The 17,753-nt window shown below is 55.4% G+C and overlaps 1 protein-coding gene across 1 annotated transcript in view; it reads right to left on the bottom strand.

The window, feature by feature from the left end:
* Positions 1 to 17,753, bottom strand: part of CFAP46 (cilia and flagella associated protein 46) — an 88,917-nt gene that overhangs the window by 4,072 nt on the left and 67,092 nt on the right. Inside the window, 13 exon segments of the mRNA XM_024762160.1 lie at positions 288 to 390; positions 860 to 895; positions 966 to 1,026; positions 1,128 to 1,198; positions 7,855 to 8,016; positions 8,943 to 9,031; positions 9,824 to 9,948; positions 10,243 to 10,373; positions 10,533 to 10,609; positions 11,090 to 11,187; positions 15,757 to 15,927; positions 16,359 to 16,538; positions 16,620 to 16,754. Of these exon segments, the coding sequence (XP_024617928.1) occupies positions 288 to 390; positions 860 to 895; positions 966 to 1,026; positions 1,128 to 1,198; positions 7,855 to 8,016; positions 8,943 to 9,031; positions 9,824 to 9,948; positions 10,243 to 10,373; positions 10,533 to 10,609; positions 11,090 to 11,187; positions 15,757 to 15,927; positions 16,359 to 16,538; positions 16,620 to 16,754 (1,439 nt within the window).

Raw genomic sequence — 17,753 nt, 5'->3', positions numbered from 1 at the left:
CGCCCCGCCCTCTGGGGGCCCCGCCCCCTCCGCGAGGCCCCGCCTGGAGGGGCCCGGTCCTTGTGCAGGGGCGCACACACGGCGGGGGCCCAGGTCCGCATCCAGGATCTGGGGATCTAGGCGCCTCCGTGCACCAGAGGGAAGGGTCTGACAGGACAGAAGTGGGCTCAGGGCAGGAGGGAACCTCGGCGGGACGGGGAGGGGGGAAGGGGCCGCATGCGGAGCACCCCTCGGGCTGGCGCACCGCAGCCACCGCAGGACGGCGTCCCAGGAACCCAGATGCCAACCTGGGAAACTGCTTCTTCCCCAGATGCCCCGCCCATCTCGCAGTGAACGTGTCTCGGAATCTTTCCAAAATTTCCCGGGTCACGGAGACAGGAGTCAGCATTTCTGCGGCCAGAATCGGATGGTGGGAAAACTTAGGAGCACCGCGCGTGTAGGCACGGGCGGTCCCGGTGCCCTTGGCGGCCCTTGGCGTGGCAGGGCGGCCTGGGCCTTGGGCCCTCACAGACGGGGGCCCCGGGGGAGTGGAAATCTTAGTACTCCTTCCCTCCTTTGTGGAGAGATGAAAACACCAGCTCAGCAAAAGAGGAGCTGAGGAATCCTGTCCCTCAGCCGCAGCCGCAGGCCTGGAGTGGGGCACAGCGGCGCCTCGGGCCCAGGTCACACAGCGGTCGCCCTGACTGGCTGCAGACGGTGAGGGCGGGGTCTGGAGCACACCAGGGTCCCCCTCCCGCCCACCTTCAGTGTAGCAGGAGGTGACGGAGGGCCGGGTGGCAGCAGAGGCCGAGGCACCCGGTCCACGATGCTCTGAGTGCTGTGGGCGGTGTATGGCTTGTGCGTGGGCGGGAGGGCTCACCTGGGCCTCGGGCCTCCTCGTAGGGGTCCACAACGACTGGGCCTTGGTTAAGGAGAAACAGGACCACACGCTCGCTGCCTGGGGCAGAAGCAGCAGCAAAGGATACATCTGAAGTTGTCCGCGTCGACCGCGATGCAGTGTGGGGGGGTGATCCGGGACACGACGCGCTGCAAAGACAGGCAGGGGCCCTTGGGGATGCGTCCTGGGGGCACGGCCGGACCTCGGGCCCCGCCCGGCTCTCCGCCTCAGCGGGGCCTCGACCACCTACCTTTGCTCCCTTCTTTGCTATGCCTCTCTTTCTGTGATCTTTACCTCTGCTCTCCTTTTTCACATTGCCTTCTGTTGAGACAATAACAAGAAGTGGTGATGTCCTGGAACCAGACAGGGGCCGTGGTACACGGCGTTCGAATGCTTTAAATGCCACTGAATTGTTCACTTGAAAATGGTTAATTTTATATTACGTGAATCTCACCTCAATGAAAAAAACAAGAAGTGGTGTGAACAGTTGATTTCCATTTTTGTAAAGTTGAAATGGCAGTAATCTCTCAAAGGTAAAGGCTCACAGGGTTGGGAAAGGCCCGGGCCAGGAGACCTCAAGAAAGGAACGGCCGCCAGAGGTTCCCGGGCCCACGCGGCTGTCCAATCACACACCACGCTGGGCACCTACCGGTGCCTCTGCTGAGCTGGGCCAGTCGCAGACAGCTGGGCCCTGCTGGCCGCTCTCCCTCTTGCCGGAGGGTTTACACCTGCCCCCGCTTCGCTCCGTTCTGGTGAAGGTAACCGAAAATAATGCCAGTTTCCTTCATTCCCGTCCGGCCGCCTCGGAGATGTAAGCGCTGATGTGGGCCTCTCTGCCGTGTCCCAGCCTTACGGGGGCACCGCTGGGAAGCAGCTTGCCCTAGATTTGGATGGCTTTCTCCACCAGGATGAGAAGAACTGGTTTGCTAAGAATTTCTATTACGGATGCATTTATTTCCTTTTCTTATTGGCATTAGCTAGTACTTCCAGTATGATGTTGAATAGGAGTGGTGAGAGGGGACATCCTTGCCTTATTCCTGATCTTAGTGGTAAAGCATCTAATTTCTCACCATTAATTATCATGTTAATGTAGGTTTTTTGTACATGTTCTTTATCAGGTTGGGGAAGTTCCCCACTATGCTTAGTTTGCTGAAATTTAATATGTTGTTTTTTTTTTTTTTTTTTTTTTTTTGCGGTGCGCAGGCCTCCCACCGCTGCGGCCTCTCCCGTTGCGGAGCACAGGCTCTGGACGCGCAGGCTCAGCGGCCATGGCTCACGGGCCCAGCCGCTCCATGGCATGTGGGATCTTCCCGGACGGGGGCACGAACCCGTGTCCCCTGCATCGGCAGGCGGACTCTCAACCACTGCGCCACCAGGGAAGACCCGAATGCATGCATTTTATCAAATGCTTTTTTTCCTGCATCATCTTGGATGTTTATAAGTTCAATTTCCCTTTAATCTGTTCCTCTGTGATACCTGTAAGTTTTTAAGGTCAGACTGGGTGATGAAATGTTACATGTTTCTTTCTTTCTTTGCTACTCTTGAGAAGTTTGGGTGTCAGGGTCTGGACTGGCCAGCAGAAGGATGGCTTTTTTTTCTTCTACTTGGGGAGACATGTATAGACTGACATGAACGGTTTCTTGAAATTTTGGTAGAATTCAACAGAAAAATGGTAAAAGCAATCTTTTTTGTGGGGAAATGTAAATGTATCGATCGTCCTTTCTTCGCTATGAGGCCGCTGGGTTTTCTTTCCGAGTCTCCAAGTATTTTTGAATATATTGTCAAAAAGTTGTTCCTAATATTCTCTTAAATCTCTGATGCGCTTTAGAGTTGGTGTCTCTTGTATTTCTCATATTGTTTATTTGTGCCTTGTCTGTTTATTTCTGGATCATTCTCACCCAAATGTGTCTATTTTATGAGGTTATTTTTTCCCAAATAACTAATTTTTGTCTTTGCTTCCTATTTTGTTTTGGGGTCTGTTCATGATCCTTTAAGCATTTAAAGCTAAAGGATCCTTCTAGATTCTGCTGTGGTAACATCCAGCCAGTCTTTGGCATTTCTATCATTGCTTCTTCTGAGTCCCGTGAGTTTTTAGAAGTCAGTGTTTTAAAATTTCCAGATGTATGGGAATTTTAAAAACCCGTCTTTTGGGCATTGGTTTCTAACCTAATCACATGTGGCCTCAGCCAGTTTCTGTGATTGTTTCACGTGCACCTGAAAAGAACGTGAGTCTCTAATTTTTAGACACAGGGCCCACGTGTCCATTAAGCCAAGTCTGTTAAGTGTGTTGCCCCAATTCTCTCTGTTTGCGCTCTTTCTGCTTGTCTGACCTTTCAGTCGTGGAGGCGTGCGGGAATCTCCCATCGCGGGAGTGGCCACCAGCCTCGCCCCCGGTGCTTGTTACTTGCTGCTTCCCGTATCGAGGCTCTTTGATCCTCCCACGAACTTCACCGCTATCACTGTGTGATGACCCTGCCCTACGGACGCCCGCGGCTGTAAAGTCGGCTCCGGCCGACAGTGCGATGGAGGCCCTTTTGGGGGCGTGCCCGCCCGGCGCCTCTTTCCACTCTTCTGCTTTCTGGCTTTTGTGCCTCCTTTCTGTTCAGGAGAGTCTCACGTGGCCGGCATCCTATCTACGCGCTCTTGTTGACTGTGTCTTTAGTCGGTAGGTGTGGTGCACTCACTTGTTCAGTTCCTGATCTAATGGATGGGCCACAGCACCTTTTTGCCCGTGGGTTCTCCGTCCTCCCTAGTCCGTGTGTGCGTCTCCACCACTGGCTCTTTGTAACTCGACTGAGGGGCTGGTTCACTTGTTTTTCTTATTCATTTTCCCTCTTTATTGGTTTGCAATTTATACACCAGCTATGCTCTTTCGTGATTATCCTTCAAGGTTTGCCGTGAATATTTAACACTCAAAGGGCATCCCTCCAGCCTGAAGGGTTCAAGGCTCTGAGAACACTTCACTCTGGGACCTGCAGAATCCTTTTTATCCCCACTCCGTAATGCATTGAAAAGACTTCACTCACATTTATGCAGTATTTTTGTTACTTTATGGTGAGAGTTTGTATTAGGGTCTAGTTGCTGCTGTAACAAATTACCACGAATGTTGGGGCTTAAAACAACACCAATTTATTACCTTACAGTTCTGGAGGCAGGAGTTGAAAGGGGTCCCACTGGATTAAAATCCAGGTGTGAGGGAGGCTGTTTCCCTTGGGAGGCTCCAGAGGAGAATCGGCTCCCTTGCCTTTTCCAGCCTCCAGAGGCGCCACGAGCCCCTTCCGCTACCTCCGCACCCTCCTGCCTCCCTCTTTTTAGGACCCTGGTGATGACACTGGGCCACCCAGACAATCAGGACAGTCTCCCCATCTCAGGACCCTTCACTGAATCACATCTGCAAAGGCCCTTTTGTCACATCAGGGCACCTCCTCTTGGGCCCGGGGTCAGGGCGTGGGCGCCTTTAGGGCCGCTATTCTGCTAACCCCACCAGGGGGTGGTCTGCTCTTCCAGACAATGCTGACGGCGCAGAGCGGTGGGGACAGGAAGGCCCTTTCAGTAAATGCGGCGCGCACAGCGGTGGACTCACGTGGGAAAGAGAGACCTGCCCCTTATCTCACACTGTGTGCAAAACCGATTTCGGATGGAAGGTACATAAAGACATGAAGGACAAAAAGAGAGACACATTTAGAAGACATCATAGAACCTTCATGATCTTCAGGTAAGAAAATATTCTTTATAAAAAGACCCCAAAAGCACCAGCTGTTAAGAGAAGATGGATTCATAGGAGTATATTCAAATATTTTGTTCACCAAGAGGTACCACGTAAAGGAGTGAAAAGACCAGCTGCAGACTGGGAGGACATCTGTAGTTCATAAAATGATCAGAAAATTTATACAAACCTAAAGAACAAAAGGCAGATAACCCAAGAGAAAAACTGGCCAAAGACTAGAACGGATTTTCACAAGTGAGGACATCAAACGGCCCATAAAATGTGGAAGGGCTGGGCTCGCCAGCAGCAGGGGCTGCAGATCGGCGGGGCTTGAGCCCGAGGCCCCACCCGCAGCTCCTGGTGAGCCCAGCACCGTGGCCTCTTGGGGGCGCAAGACCTGTTCTCTCTCCCGTCCTTTGTATCTGGCCCATTAGCGTCCTTTTATTTACGCTGATTTCCTTAAAGAAGCATGTTTGGGACCTTGCGTTTCCATTCCCAAAGGTGATCTTTACCTTTTAACTGGGATGTTTTGACCTTGTACGGAGACTGTGATTACTGATGTGGTTGGGTGGAAACACACCATCTTGCTGTTTGTTTTCTATTTGTCCTGTCTCTTCTTTGTTCCATGTCCCTTCTTTTTTCTGACTAATCATATTTTTTTTATGATTCCATTTCGACTTCCTTGTTGTGTACTAGCCGTACCTCTTTGTTTCTGTTTTCAGTGGCTGTGCTGGTCCAGTACCCCGAGCCTCCATTCTCCACCCCCCACCAGCCTTTGCTGCCCCACAAGTTACATTTATATAATGCTGTAGAACCCCATGAAACGTTGCTATTATTTTTCACTCCAAGCTGTCAAAATCTTTTTTTTTTAATTAATTAATTTATTTTTGGCTGTGTTGGGTCTTCATTTCTGTGCGAGGGCTTTCTCCAGTTGCGGCGAGCGGGGGCCACTCTTCATCGCGGTGCGCGGGCCTCTCACTGTCGCGGCCTCTCGTTGTGGAGCACAGGCTCCAGACGCACAGGCTCAGTAGTTGTGGCTCACGGACCCCGTTGCTCCACAGCATGTGGGATCCTCCCAGACCAGGGCTCGAACCCGTGTCCCCTGATCGGCAGGCGGACTCTCAACCACTGTGCCACCAGGGAAGCCCCTGTCAAAATCTTTTAAAGAGATTTTAAATTAAGAAAAAAGCTTTAAATATGGACCCGCCTAATCCCAGCTTCTGGTGTTTATTTCTCTGTGCGGATGCAGGTTCCCATCCTTTTTTCTCCTGCCTGGAGGACGCTCTGCAGCATTTCTTGTGGGGTAGGCAGGCCTGCTGGGGAAGAATTCCTTCAGCTCACCTATTTCTGAAAAAGTATTTCACCATTGTTTTTGAGAGTTATTTTCAAAAATATCTGCATTGACAGATATTTTCTTTAATAATTTAAAGACGTTCTTCACTGCTTGCATTGTTTCAGCCGAGAAGTCTGCTAACTCTCTTGTATTTGTTTCTGGATATATAATGTGTCTTTTTTCTTTGGCTGCTTGTAAAATACTCTGTCACTGGTTTTAATCACCCTGACTACAATGGTCCCTGGTATGGTTTTATTTCTTGTTTGGGATTCATTGAACTTCTTGGGTCTGCAGGATTACAGTTTTCATCAAAATTGGGAAACATTGGCCATTATTAACTCAAATGTTCCCCCTGCAAAGACTCCAGTTACAGGCAGGTTCAGCCACTTCACTTTGTCCAACAGCTCACTGGTGCTCTGTTTCTGTTTTTGTTTTTTTTCAGTTTTTTCCTACTGACACTTCTTCAGCCTCACTAGTTTCTTCTCCTGTCGTGTCAAGTTGCATTAATGCTGCCCAGGGCATGTCCCTCCTCAGCAGAAGTTCAGTTCTGGTCCGTTTTACATCTTCCGTGTCTTTGCTTACCACCTCCTGGAACACGTGGATTATAGTTACAGGAACTGTCACCTGTGTCACCTCTGGGTCTGCTTTCGATTGGCTTTTCTCTTAACCACGGGTCTTTGCATGCCAGGTGGTTTTTGATTGGACGTCAGACATTTTGAATTTTTCCTTGTTGGGTCCTGGATTTTTAAAAAACTCTATCCATCTTGAGCTTTATTTCGAGATGCAGTTAAGTTACCTGGAAATAGTTTCATCCCTTGAGGCCTGTTTTTAAGTTCTGTTGGTGGGACTAAAGCCAGTCTCCCTAGTGCAGACAGGCAATGCCCTCTGGTTCCTGTACCTGATAGCTGTGAATTATAAGATGTTCCATTCTGGCTGTAGTCTCCACACACGCTTGCACTGACCGGCTCTCAGCAGAAGACTGATGGGGACCCTCTGCAGGTCTCTACTCCCAGGACCGACTTGGGTGCCCAGTCCCTCATCTCCTCACCTCGGGGAGACCGCCAGGCTCTGCCTGGTCCCCCCCGCCCCTGCCACCATGTGCTACAGCCTGTAGACTCTCTCCAGGCAGAAAGCTGGGGCTTACCTGCTTGTTTCTCTCTCTTGGGGATTGCTGTCCCCCACTGCCTGTTCTCCAATATCTGAAAACCGCTGTTTCATATATTTTTCAAATTATTTATTTATTTTTTGATGTGGACCATTTTTAAAGTATTTATTGAATTTGTTACAATTCAATATTAGCTCCCCGACCAGGGATCGAACCTGCACTCCCTGCATTGGAAGGTGCAGCCTTAACCACTGGACCGCCAAGGAAGTCCCTGTGTCATGTATTTTTGTCTGAGTTTTTGTTGTTCCAGCTGGAAGGGCAAATTTGGTCCCTGTCACCTCATCTTGGATGAAAACAAAAGTCCAATCTATCTACTTTTAATGTAATTTGATATTTATCGTAGTGCAACATACATGCAGAAAACAGCACCAGTGTACATCCTGGAGAATTTTCACACCCCAGGCACATCCATGTCACAGAACATGCATGCCTGAGTCCCCAGCCACTCCCAGGCTAAGCCAGGTCCCCCTTGTCCTCTCCCTCATTGCCTCTCATCATCTGATTGATGATTAACTGTGTAGTTGGTTGGTTACCACCAGTCCCCTCCTTTGAAACAGAAGTATGTGAGGCAAGAACAAAGTTAAATTTCCTGTTCAGGGCACGTTTGGCACCTAACAGAGCACCGGCACATAGTAGGTGTTCTCTGAATGAACCAGGGCCTCGAGAAGTATGGTAACATCTGGTAACTATTTTTTGACAAGAGTTACATTCTCTTATCGTGAAAGTCACTTAAATATTTGCATTTTAAAGTCAAGTATCAGTGTAGCTCCTACCTGTCTCCTTTCTATACAGGCGGTTCCACAGCATCTGGAGAGAAAACTCTCGTGACACGGAGGAGACCATCTCTTCATCGAACACAGAGAGACCTTCTAACGGCAGCTCCAGAAGGTGCCTGTCAGCGATCAGGATGACGTTGTCTGCGACCTCGGGCTGCACTGTGGGCGGGAACGCCAGCGGCTACCAAGGCAGCGGCAGACACCTGAGGGCCAAGCTCTGCCCCTCGCCACTGAGGCCATCTGGCCGCTGCACAGCCCCCGCCCGGCGGGAGACGCGGAAAGGAGTCTGAGCAGGGCACAGCTCGCAGGCACTCCAGCGCCGTCTTGCGGGTACACGCTGGCTTTGACAGTGCGGCCGGGTCACAGCCAGAACCTGGACAGAGCCCAGGCCATGGGGACGTCGAGTCCCCTGAGGTTCTGAGGGCCACCCAGGCTCCGCGGCCTCACCAGGGAGCCCCTTCAAGGGACGAACATCTGCACGAACCCCCCTCCCCAAGGGCTGTCCAGGCAGGGGCCACAGCCTCTGGGGACAGCTCCGTTCGAGGAAGGGTAGTGGCGCTTCCGTGACACCATGGCTTCTCCAGCCGTCGGGAAACCGGTGCAAAGGCTGAGGCCACCAGACATGCCAATGGAATTGATGTGTTTGCAAAGTCAAGTTACTTAAAGTCCAGCAGGTTTTCATCTGGGAACGTTTAGGGCAGAAGCTCCGGTCACACAAGTGGTCACTGGGCTCCCGGCAGCTGTGCACACTCGGCGCGGCCTGGGACCTCGGGCACCGGGGTGGCTCAGCCACGGGGCAGGTGGCAGGGAGCAAAACAAGAGCATTTCATCTTCCACGTAGGAAAGCAGCAGACTGCTGACCCGGGAGACCCATCTGCCCTCCTGCCGTCTGACGTGCTCAGGAGGGTGACGGCGACGTCACCATGGTTTGTGCCCGGGCATCTGGCAGGGCAGGGGCATCTGCGGTCGCGTGGGCAGTGGCGGGGTGGCGCGAACCTTCCGGAAAAGCTGCCCCCGGTGGCCCCGCTGCAGCCACAGAGAGCGCGGCTCTGCCGGCCTCCATCCCACAGACGCGGACCTGGGGCCCCACTCACCCTGCGGCAGGGACTCTTCCCTCTCCTTGTCTTTGCCCTTGTATTTTCCCAAATCCGCAACAACTGTGGGAATCGGTGCTCTGAAAGGCAAAGGCAGAGATTCAGGTTTTAAAAACTCCATGAAAATCACTGAGAACAGGGACAGCATCTCCTCAGGCTGTTCCCACCAGGGCAGTGAGGGCCACAAGACTCTCCCGGCCTGCTGCTGGGGACTGGTCTCCTGAGATGGGGGCAGGGACAACAGGCAGGATGTGAACACACAGGATTCAGGACGCTCTGACCTGCTGGCCAATCAGGGAAGTTCACCTGCCCGACCCCTCTACCTTCTCTCCCACTAAACACAGACCCAAGGGGCCAGGCACTTCACTGTGCCCTCCCCTCCTTCTCACACCCAGGCCAGCGGCTCAGAGGGTGGCAGGGGCCGGTACCGCGGGGACGCCCCCAGAAAAGGTTTCAAGCAGGGCCAGACTTCCTCCCGATGGCAGGTGGACAGAGCCCGGGCTTCTGTTCTCAAAGAGCCTGTGCACGTCTCCCGTTTAATCGAACGGTCCGATTCAGCGCAGAGAGAAGCCCACCAAGCCTACGGCGCTGTGGCCTCAGAGATGTTTCCACAAAGGAAACAGCTCTGACTTTCACATGCCCACAGCCAGTCGCTCAGCTGGCCCTGGGACTCAGGGAGTGCTTGCAGGCCGCACCCCCCAGCCTGCCCACCCCAGCCCTGGGTGTCCCTGTACCTGTGCACACCTGGGTGCACCTGTGGGGACAGAGAGACAACACGACCCTGCACCTCGAGGGCTCGGGCAATCCAGACGGCGCCCGCTCTCCACACTCTCAGTCCCTGAGCTCCTCAGGAATCAGCCCTCGATGGGTACCTGGCTTCTGGGGGGCAGCTGAGCAGCGAGAACAGTGGCCTCAGATACTCCTCCATGGGCTTCACGACCTCCGCGAGCCTCTGCACAGCGTGTTCTTCCCCTCTCAGGGGCGCGCCCTCTGACTCCTTCTCGCCTCAAAGACAGCCGCAGTCAGAGGCGTCAAAGGGGAAGAGGGGCGAGACCCTGCAGGCGGCCCCCCAGGACAGGCCCAGCTCAGCAGCCAGCAGCCCCCCACCCCCGACTCCTCTGCCAGCATCACGGAGGCATCTGCAACAGACTTGGCTCAAGGATTGGCCCCGTGCCTGGTCGGGGAGCCTGACCCGGGGTCCAGCAGCGCCTGGGGGGTGGTCCTCGCCCCAGGCCTCCCCACCCTGCCCTGCGGGGTGGGAGCAGCCCTGACACCGGGCTCGGGGCCTCACCAAGCCTGGGCTCAGGGCCATGTCCTCACTGTGCGCCTCGGCCTGGGCGTGCTCCCGGAACTGCTGGGCACTGGCCAACAGGGAGGAGAAGGCGGCCGGGCTCACGGCCATCCGAGCCACCTTGCAGGAGCCTGCAGAGACAGAAGCCGCCGCTGTCCCCACACGCGGCTTCGCAGAACGCCCCCCGGGGCTGAGGGGACCGTGGGTGGGAACAGGTACGCACGCTCGGCCTTGGTGCCGGTGGGCACACCCTGCACGCACCCCGAGGGTGGTGCGCCGGCAGAACTCACCCCCGACCTGGAGCAGTTTGCCTTTGGCCGCAGGGATGAACTTGGGTTTCTCGTACGCAGCGCCGTAGAGATGGGTCCTGTTGGCAGGATGTAGGGTGGGGTCAAAGCCCAGCTCCGGGGGTCCCAGAGGAGCCCTGATGAGGCCGACTCTGTGCCACATACCACCTGCTGGGAACAGGAGCCTCCTCCCTGCGGTGCCCCAGCCAAGTCAGACACAGGGTTAAAACATGCCCCTGGGGGGTCTGTGTGCGGCGCTGCCAGAGGCTGGGACACCAGCTTCTCCCCAGACCAGTGGGTTCTGCGCCACTTGAGCAGTGAACTTCAGACCAGGGCCACGTGCTGGCGGGAGGTGGCACCGTGCCCTCTCCCCTCCCCAGGTCGTACGGGCCAGCCTGGTCATCGTGGCAGAGGGACGGTCGCCCCTCAGCTCCCCTCAGCGGGCAGCCCCCGCCGGCCTGTCTGTCCCTCGGCTTGGCAGCCCCGTGCTGTGTCCACAGGAACCTTAGCGGGCAGAAGCCTGGGTAGCAAGCCCGAGAACAGGAGAGAGAAGGCCTCACCTGTCCCGTGAGTGGTGCAGAAAGAGGATCCGAAAAGTGGGAGGGATTTCACTCAAGAAGTTAAAGTGCTGTTCGGTGACACAGAGATTCTGCCAAGCCTGCGGGGGGCAGTCAGGAGTCAGCGCCGGGCGGCGGCTGCGGGGCCGGGCGCCGCCACAAGGGGGCAGCAGACGCACGCGGACTTCACCGCTGCCCTGGACACTGGCTCCGCCGGTACCGCCAGAGCCCGACCCGCCGCCGCACACCCGCAAAGGCACCGAGCCCAAAGGCGCACGGAAAAGCCCCGGCACGTCCTGCAGCACAGCCGCCGCCCTCTCCCCTCCCCGCGGTCCCGGCGCCCCCCGCGCAGACACCGGCAGGGCACGCGCAGGACCCGCGCTCCCGGCCCGCAGGCCGCGGGGTGCGGGGGCGGCCGGCGGTTCAGCCTGCCCGGGCCCGGGTCCCGCTTCTCTGCGGGGAAGGGTCCGCAGCGGGGACCACACAGCACCCCGCGGGCCGCCTCCCCAAAGAGCAGCGGTTGCTCAGGAGCCCATTCCCCACTTTCGGATGAAATGAGCTTCAGCTTTGCCCAAGCCGGCCAGCGTCGGCACTCGAGCCCTCGGAGGTGCGGAGGGGCTTCTGGGACGCTTGCCCCGGCGGCGAGCGGACACACGGAAGCCGTGGAAACGGCGCTCGGGAGGCTGCGGGCTGCTCACAGGGGCCACGGCCTCGCTCCGGGGGAGGCGCCGGCAGGCTTCCACAGCTCGGCGGCCCGCTGTGCGAGGCCCGGGGCCCCTCCGCGCTGGCGCACGTGGCGGCTGACCCTGCTGCCCTTTGCTGCCTGCAGAGTGTCCCATCGGTGAGCGCACCACTTCTCATCCCTTCTGTGGACCCTGGGCACCTGGGTGGGCTCCCTTTTTGGGCCAGAAATGCTGCTGTGAGGTCTGTTCTTTGGGGGCCACCGGCCGCAGGGGAGTTGCCGGGGGACGTCGCTTCCAAAGGGGCCACCGGGCACCACCCCCGCCGGGGCCCCGCCTCCTCTCCTGCCCTTGGGGCTTTGCACCTGTTCCCCTTCAGCCCTTCTGGTGGAGGTCTAGCAGTACCTGAATGGGGTTTTAGTTTTTCCATCTTCCTGATGACCAGTGAACTTGCGCGTCATTTACAAAGTTTACTGGCCACTTGGGTATCTTTTGTGAAATTCCAGTCTTGTGACTGTTTTCTGTGGGACAGTCAGTCTTTCTCCTGCCGAGAGGGGACACCTCCTGTCTACACACAGGACACCAGCCCCTGGCCCCTCGCGTGTGTTGTATCTCCTCTGGGGCTTGCCTTTTGACTCCTGGGCTATGGTTTTGATGAACACAAGTTCTTACTGTCAGTGCAGTACAACTGATCATTCCCCCTTTGATGGTTAGCACCTGTCTCCTGCGTAGTAAGTCTTCCCTACTCCGAAGGCATGAAGAGGTCCCCTTAAAGCTTCTTCTGAAAGCTCTGCTGTGTTACCTTCTCAGGTAGAGCTGCCCTTCGTGCAGGGCTGCACCATCCGCTCTTCTGCCCTAAGTGTCGCGCTTTTCATCTGTCAGGTGTGGGTGGTGGGTCTGTTTCTGGGCGTTTTCTTGTCCCGTCGGTCATTTTCTCCATTTGTGTGCCAATGCCACGCTGTCTTACCTTCTATAGTTTTAAATACGTCTTGGTATCTTGTATAGTAAGCTGGCATTTCCTTACAGACATCTTAGTACGGAGCCTTCCCCCACAAATTCAGCTGCCTCTGGGCTTACCTAGTTCTTCTTGAATTTTCCTTAGGAAGGTTTGCAGTTTTCAGGGTAGAAGTCATGTGTATCTTTTGTTAGATTTTCCTTAGGTATTTGATTGTTTTTGATGTTACTGAAAACGGTATTATTCGGACATTGTCATTGCTTGTTTGTAACTGGCATGTAGAGATACAAGTCATGTTTACAGCCTTCAGCAGTGACCTGCCAAATCTGCATGTTAAATCTGTTATCGAGAGACTATGACTTTCAAGGCCCACAATCATGCTGGTTGTGAATAACGTTTTACTTCTTCCTTTTCAGCGCTTCTGCCCTTTATTCGTTTTTCGAGTCTAATTCTTCCATTGAATAGAAGCAGTGATAGCTTTCTTGTGTCATTCTGACTCAAGGAGAAAATTTTTCAAAATTTTAGTATATAGTATGATGTGGGGTTTTTTTTGCGGTACGCGGGGCTCTCACTGTTGTGGCCTCTCTCGCCGCGGAGCACAGGCTCCGGACGCGCAGGCTCAGTAGTTGTGGCTCAGGGGCCCAGCCGCTCCGCGGCATGTGGGATCTTCCCGGACCGGGACACGAACCCGCGTCCCCTGCGTCGGCAGGCAGACTCTCAACCACTGCGCCACCAGGGAAGCCCTATAGTATGATGTTTGATATGGACTTTTAAAGACATTATCAAATTAAGAAAATTATCTTCTATCTTGAGTTTTCGAAATCACAGACTGGTGCTGAATTTTGACAAATGTTTTTTTTGCATCTATCAAGATGATCTTATGATTTTCTCCTTTTCCTTCTGTTAATACGGTGAATTATATTGAATGATTTAAAAGTATTAAACCACGTGGAACACAGCCATTTGATCCTCATGTATTATCCCTTTTATAGTCGCTGGATTTTACTTGCTAATACTTTGTGTCCACGTTGATGAGAGAGATTTCCCTTCCATGTAACGTCCTTGCTAGGTTTCTAGTATCGAGGCTCACTGGGCCTCTTTAAAGACAGTTAGGAAGTATTCCTTTTATTCCTATCCTCTGGAAGTGTTTTGAAGGATTACTTCTTCCTTCAATGTCTGGAAGAATTTATTGGCGAAGCCAGTTGGGTCTGGGATTTTCTTTGTGGGAATGTTTTTAATAAAAGGTTCCATTTCTTGAAGTGATATTATTCAGATTTTCCATTCTGTCCGCTTTGGTAGGTAATATTTTTGGAGGAATTTGTCCATTTCATCCAAATTGTTAAATTTATTAGAGTAAGGTTATAAAAAGTAGTCTCTTATTAGCTTCTTGATGTCTGAAGGATCTCGTGATGTCTTTTTATTACCAATACCGAAATTTTTGTTTTCTTTCTCTTTTTTCTTTATCGGGTCTTTCTAAGTGTTTATCAATTTTATTAGTCTTCTCTTTGGAACCAACACTTGTCATGACAGATTTCCTCTGCCGTAAGTGTGTTTCAATTTCGTGGCTTCTGCTGTTCTCATTCTTATTTGTTTTCCATTTTTCTTAGGTGTTTTTACTCTAGCTTCTTGAAATCACAGCTTAAATCACTGTTTTTAAGACTCTCTTTTGTATTCGAGGTATTTTCCCTCCATGCCCTGTTTTGGACGAGTCCCCTAAGTTTTGATATACAGTATTTTTATTCTCTAAGTCAACTGAAAATATTTTCTAAATTCCATCGTGAGTTCCTCTTTGACAAACTGATGATGACGGACATGGTTAATTTCACGGCAGTTGTGTGTTTTACAGGTACCTCTTAGTTACTGATTTCTGTATTAACTTCCTTGTGGTTAGAAAACAAACGGAATGACTTCAGTGCTTTGGAACTTGTTGAGCCTCTCGTGGCCCAGGGCTGGTCACGCTGGTGCAGCATTCCAGGCCAGGTCTGTCCAGACCTCCGGCACTCACAGACGCCCCACACGCTTCTGCAGGCCACTGCCTCTTCATCTGCTCATCGTGCCAGCGGCCAAGAGGGCAGCCGCAGCCTCCCCGCAGAGCCGGGGGTCTGTCTGCGGCTGCTCTGTCTCTGGCAGTTCTCTTTTGCGCCTTTGAAGCTGCATCACTGGTGCTCACGGGTTCAGGACGGTGGTCCGCGCTGCCTGGCTCCTGGGCCGTTTCCCTCCAGTAGGGCATCTTAGCAGAACGCTCACTGCTTCTCACCTGGTAGTGTTTTCACGGTTCATGTACTGCTTCTCACCTCCTCCAGGCTGGCCGGGCCCAGAGCAGCCTGCACCCCGTCTTGCCTCCGCCCCGCAGGAGGGAGGATTCCCGTCCCTGGGTCACGGCACTGGCTCTCGGCCTGGTGACTTTTTTGGTTGTCACACCTGGGGAGGTGCTGGAGGCCAGGCTGCCGCTAAACACCCACAGCGCACAGGACGGCCCCACCACAGAGGGTCATCCTGTCCTCAGAGGTCAAAAGGAGGAAAGCAGCCTGGGTCAAGGGATATGAGGTCGGCCCATGCAAGTAACCGTGGAAGCCCCGTGAAGGAGGAGGGCATCCGGGCCTGTTTTCTCTGTTGAGTTGCATCAAGTTTAATTTCTTTAAATCTCCAATTCATATTTGCTAGCCCAAATAAAAGCAGAGGTGCTATTAGCTACCATGCTCTGCAAATTTCCTTCAAAATTAAACTCTAAGACTCGACTGAGTATAAAACTTTCCTTCAAACACAGCGAGGGCTGAAAGCAGAGCCCCGGGGTGCTGTCCCATCGCGGCCTGCTGCAGCCCCTGGGCATTTGTACTTGCGAGCTCGCTGACTCTCGCCGTCACCGAGGAGGTGGGCTACTATCCCCCCACCGGGCCCACGAGGAAGCTGCAGCTCAGAGAAGTTGAGTGACCCTCCCAGAACCACACAGCAAACCAGGATTTGGACTTGGTCCGAGTGTGTCTGCAGAGCCGCGTGGCCAGGGGCAGGGGCAGGGGCGTCTCTAGCTCGGTCACCTTGGATATGGCGGCCAGTCTCTGCTCCACGCTGGCAAACAGGTTGGTGGACGTCCTCTCCTGGCGCCTCAGCCTGTGCCGCAGCTGTAGCAGCGCCGCCAGCTGGGAGCTGCTGGTGTCGGCCGTGGCCATGAGCAGGACGTCTCGCATGCCCTCCGAGGCTGAGCAGCTCTGAAACAGACCGCGGAGGCTGCCGAGGGGCCCGGGCGCCGTCCAGCGCGGGTGGGCGCTCAGGTGCTCCTCCTGGCGGCCGGCACAGCCGCGGGGCGAGGCCAGGCCGGACCTTCACCGCTGTGCCCGCAGGCCTGCAGCTCAGGACACGGGGAGGAGGGCTTGACGCTCTTGCCCTACGTCGCAGGAACACGAGCTTGGAGGGCTTCCACTGCTCGTGCACCCGTGAGCCTCCGGGCAACCTCGGGGGGCCGGCCCCCTTCTCCTGGTGCCCACGGTGCTTCCTCCAATGAGCGCCACCCTTGAGGCAGAGCCCAATTGCAGCCTGGCTGGCAGGGCCACCAATGGAGGGAGCACCGGGGTCTCAGGGACCCTCCTTCTCCCCGGTGGCTAAGAGGGACCTTGTGGAAGGCGCCCAGAGCAGAGCACACCTGAGACAGCGCCAGGAACTGGCAGGTGGCCGCGGGGTCCAGGGTGCCGACACACTCCACCATCTCCAGGCTGGCGGCTGCGGCGATGTCCAGGAGGTTGCTGCCCAGGGCTACCTGCAGGCACTGCAGCAGCACCTCGGACGCCTGGGCCAGGTACCGCTGGGCCAGCGCCATCCTCCTCTGCGGGGAGAGGCTCAGGCTCAGGCCAGCTCCGCGGGCAGGGCGCGCCCGGGGCGGGGCTGGGGGCTGGGTCAGGGGTACCTTCAGATCCCAGCCTTTCCTGCTGTGCCCCTCGGGGGTGGCCCTGAGGGCCAACAGGCCGCCGTAGGACCCCTTGCGGTCCTCGTCCTCCTGGATGCTCTCCAGACATTCGCGGCTGCTCAGCTCAGCGCCCCCCTACGGAACACACACCTCCAGTCGGCCCGCACGTCAGCACGGACGCAGTGCCCGCCGTGGCCAGGCGTCTCTGTAGGACCCCTGGGTGAGGGCGCTGTGGGCGCTGGGCCGGCATCTTGCTGATTTAGGTGACCAGCAGGACCCTGGCCCAAGAGCCTGGCGTTTGGCACGTGAAGCCAGGGTGGGGCCTCGGCGTGCTCAGGTCAATGGCCTTCTGTGCTCACTCCCCTTCAGTCCTTCAGAATCACCTCCCCCGGAATCGGGCCGGCCAGGACCCGGGGAGCCAGCTGCCAGTCTGCCCCAGGGGCCCGGGGGGCAAAGGCACAAACAAGGCCCTCCTGTCTGCAAGACAAGCCCCCCTGACGGGGTCCTCAGGGTGCCAAGGGAAACTGCCTAGGGGGCAGCAGGCCCAGGAGGACTCGGGTTGAAGGGGAGCCCTGGGTTTGAGGGGACATGACACGAAGTGAGGCCTGGGGGGCACGTTTCCCCAGCGGCCCCTGCGAGTTGGGGTGTGGTGAGGGCCGCTTCATAGACGGGACGCCCGCTCAGAAAGGAGCTGTGTATCTGGTCCACGTCTGCCTGACTCAGAGCCTCCTGCTCTGGTGCTCAGTAAATACTGGTTGGACAAGGGGCCAAACGCCATCAATTCACTCAAATGTGAGTCACGTCCTGCGGCCTGGAGACCCAGGACAGACAGTCACGGGCTGACCCCGGGGCCTGCACACCCAGCTGGGTCAGGGAAGTGGAGGCACCAGCCCCAAATCACACAGGGGTGGGGCGCCTGGCTGCTCGGGGCTGGGGGGTCTCCTAAAAGAGCAGGGTCTACGGGGATGAGCCTGGCTGCACCGCCAAGCAGGTGCCTTCCAGTTGGAGGAGGTGGCATCTGCAGAGGTGGTTAGGACGGTGACCTGGAGCTTCCACGGCCAGCGGTGGCAGTGGCTGTCACCAGAGCTCCTTCCGGAGGGGTGCCAGGCCTGCTGGGGGTGGGGAGTGCTGGAG

The sequence above is a fragment of the Neophocaena asiaeorientalis genome, unplaced genomic scaffold (assembly GCF_003031525.2).
Source record: "Neophocaena asiaeorientalis asiaeorientalis breed wild unplaced genomic scaffold, Neophocaena_asiaeorientalis_V1.1 scaffold356, whole genome shotgun sequence".
Taxonomy (NCBI): domain Eukaryota; kingdom Metazoa; phylum Chordata; class Mammalia; order Artiodactyla; family Phocoenidae; genus Neophocaena; species Neophocaena asiaeorientalis.
Note: the sequence above shows the minus strand (reverse complement) of the source record. Positions and strands in the feature narration are given on the sequence as shown.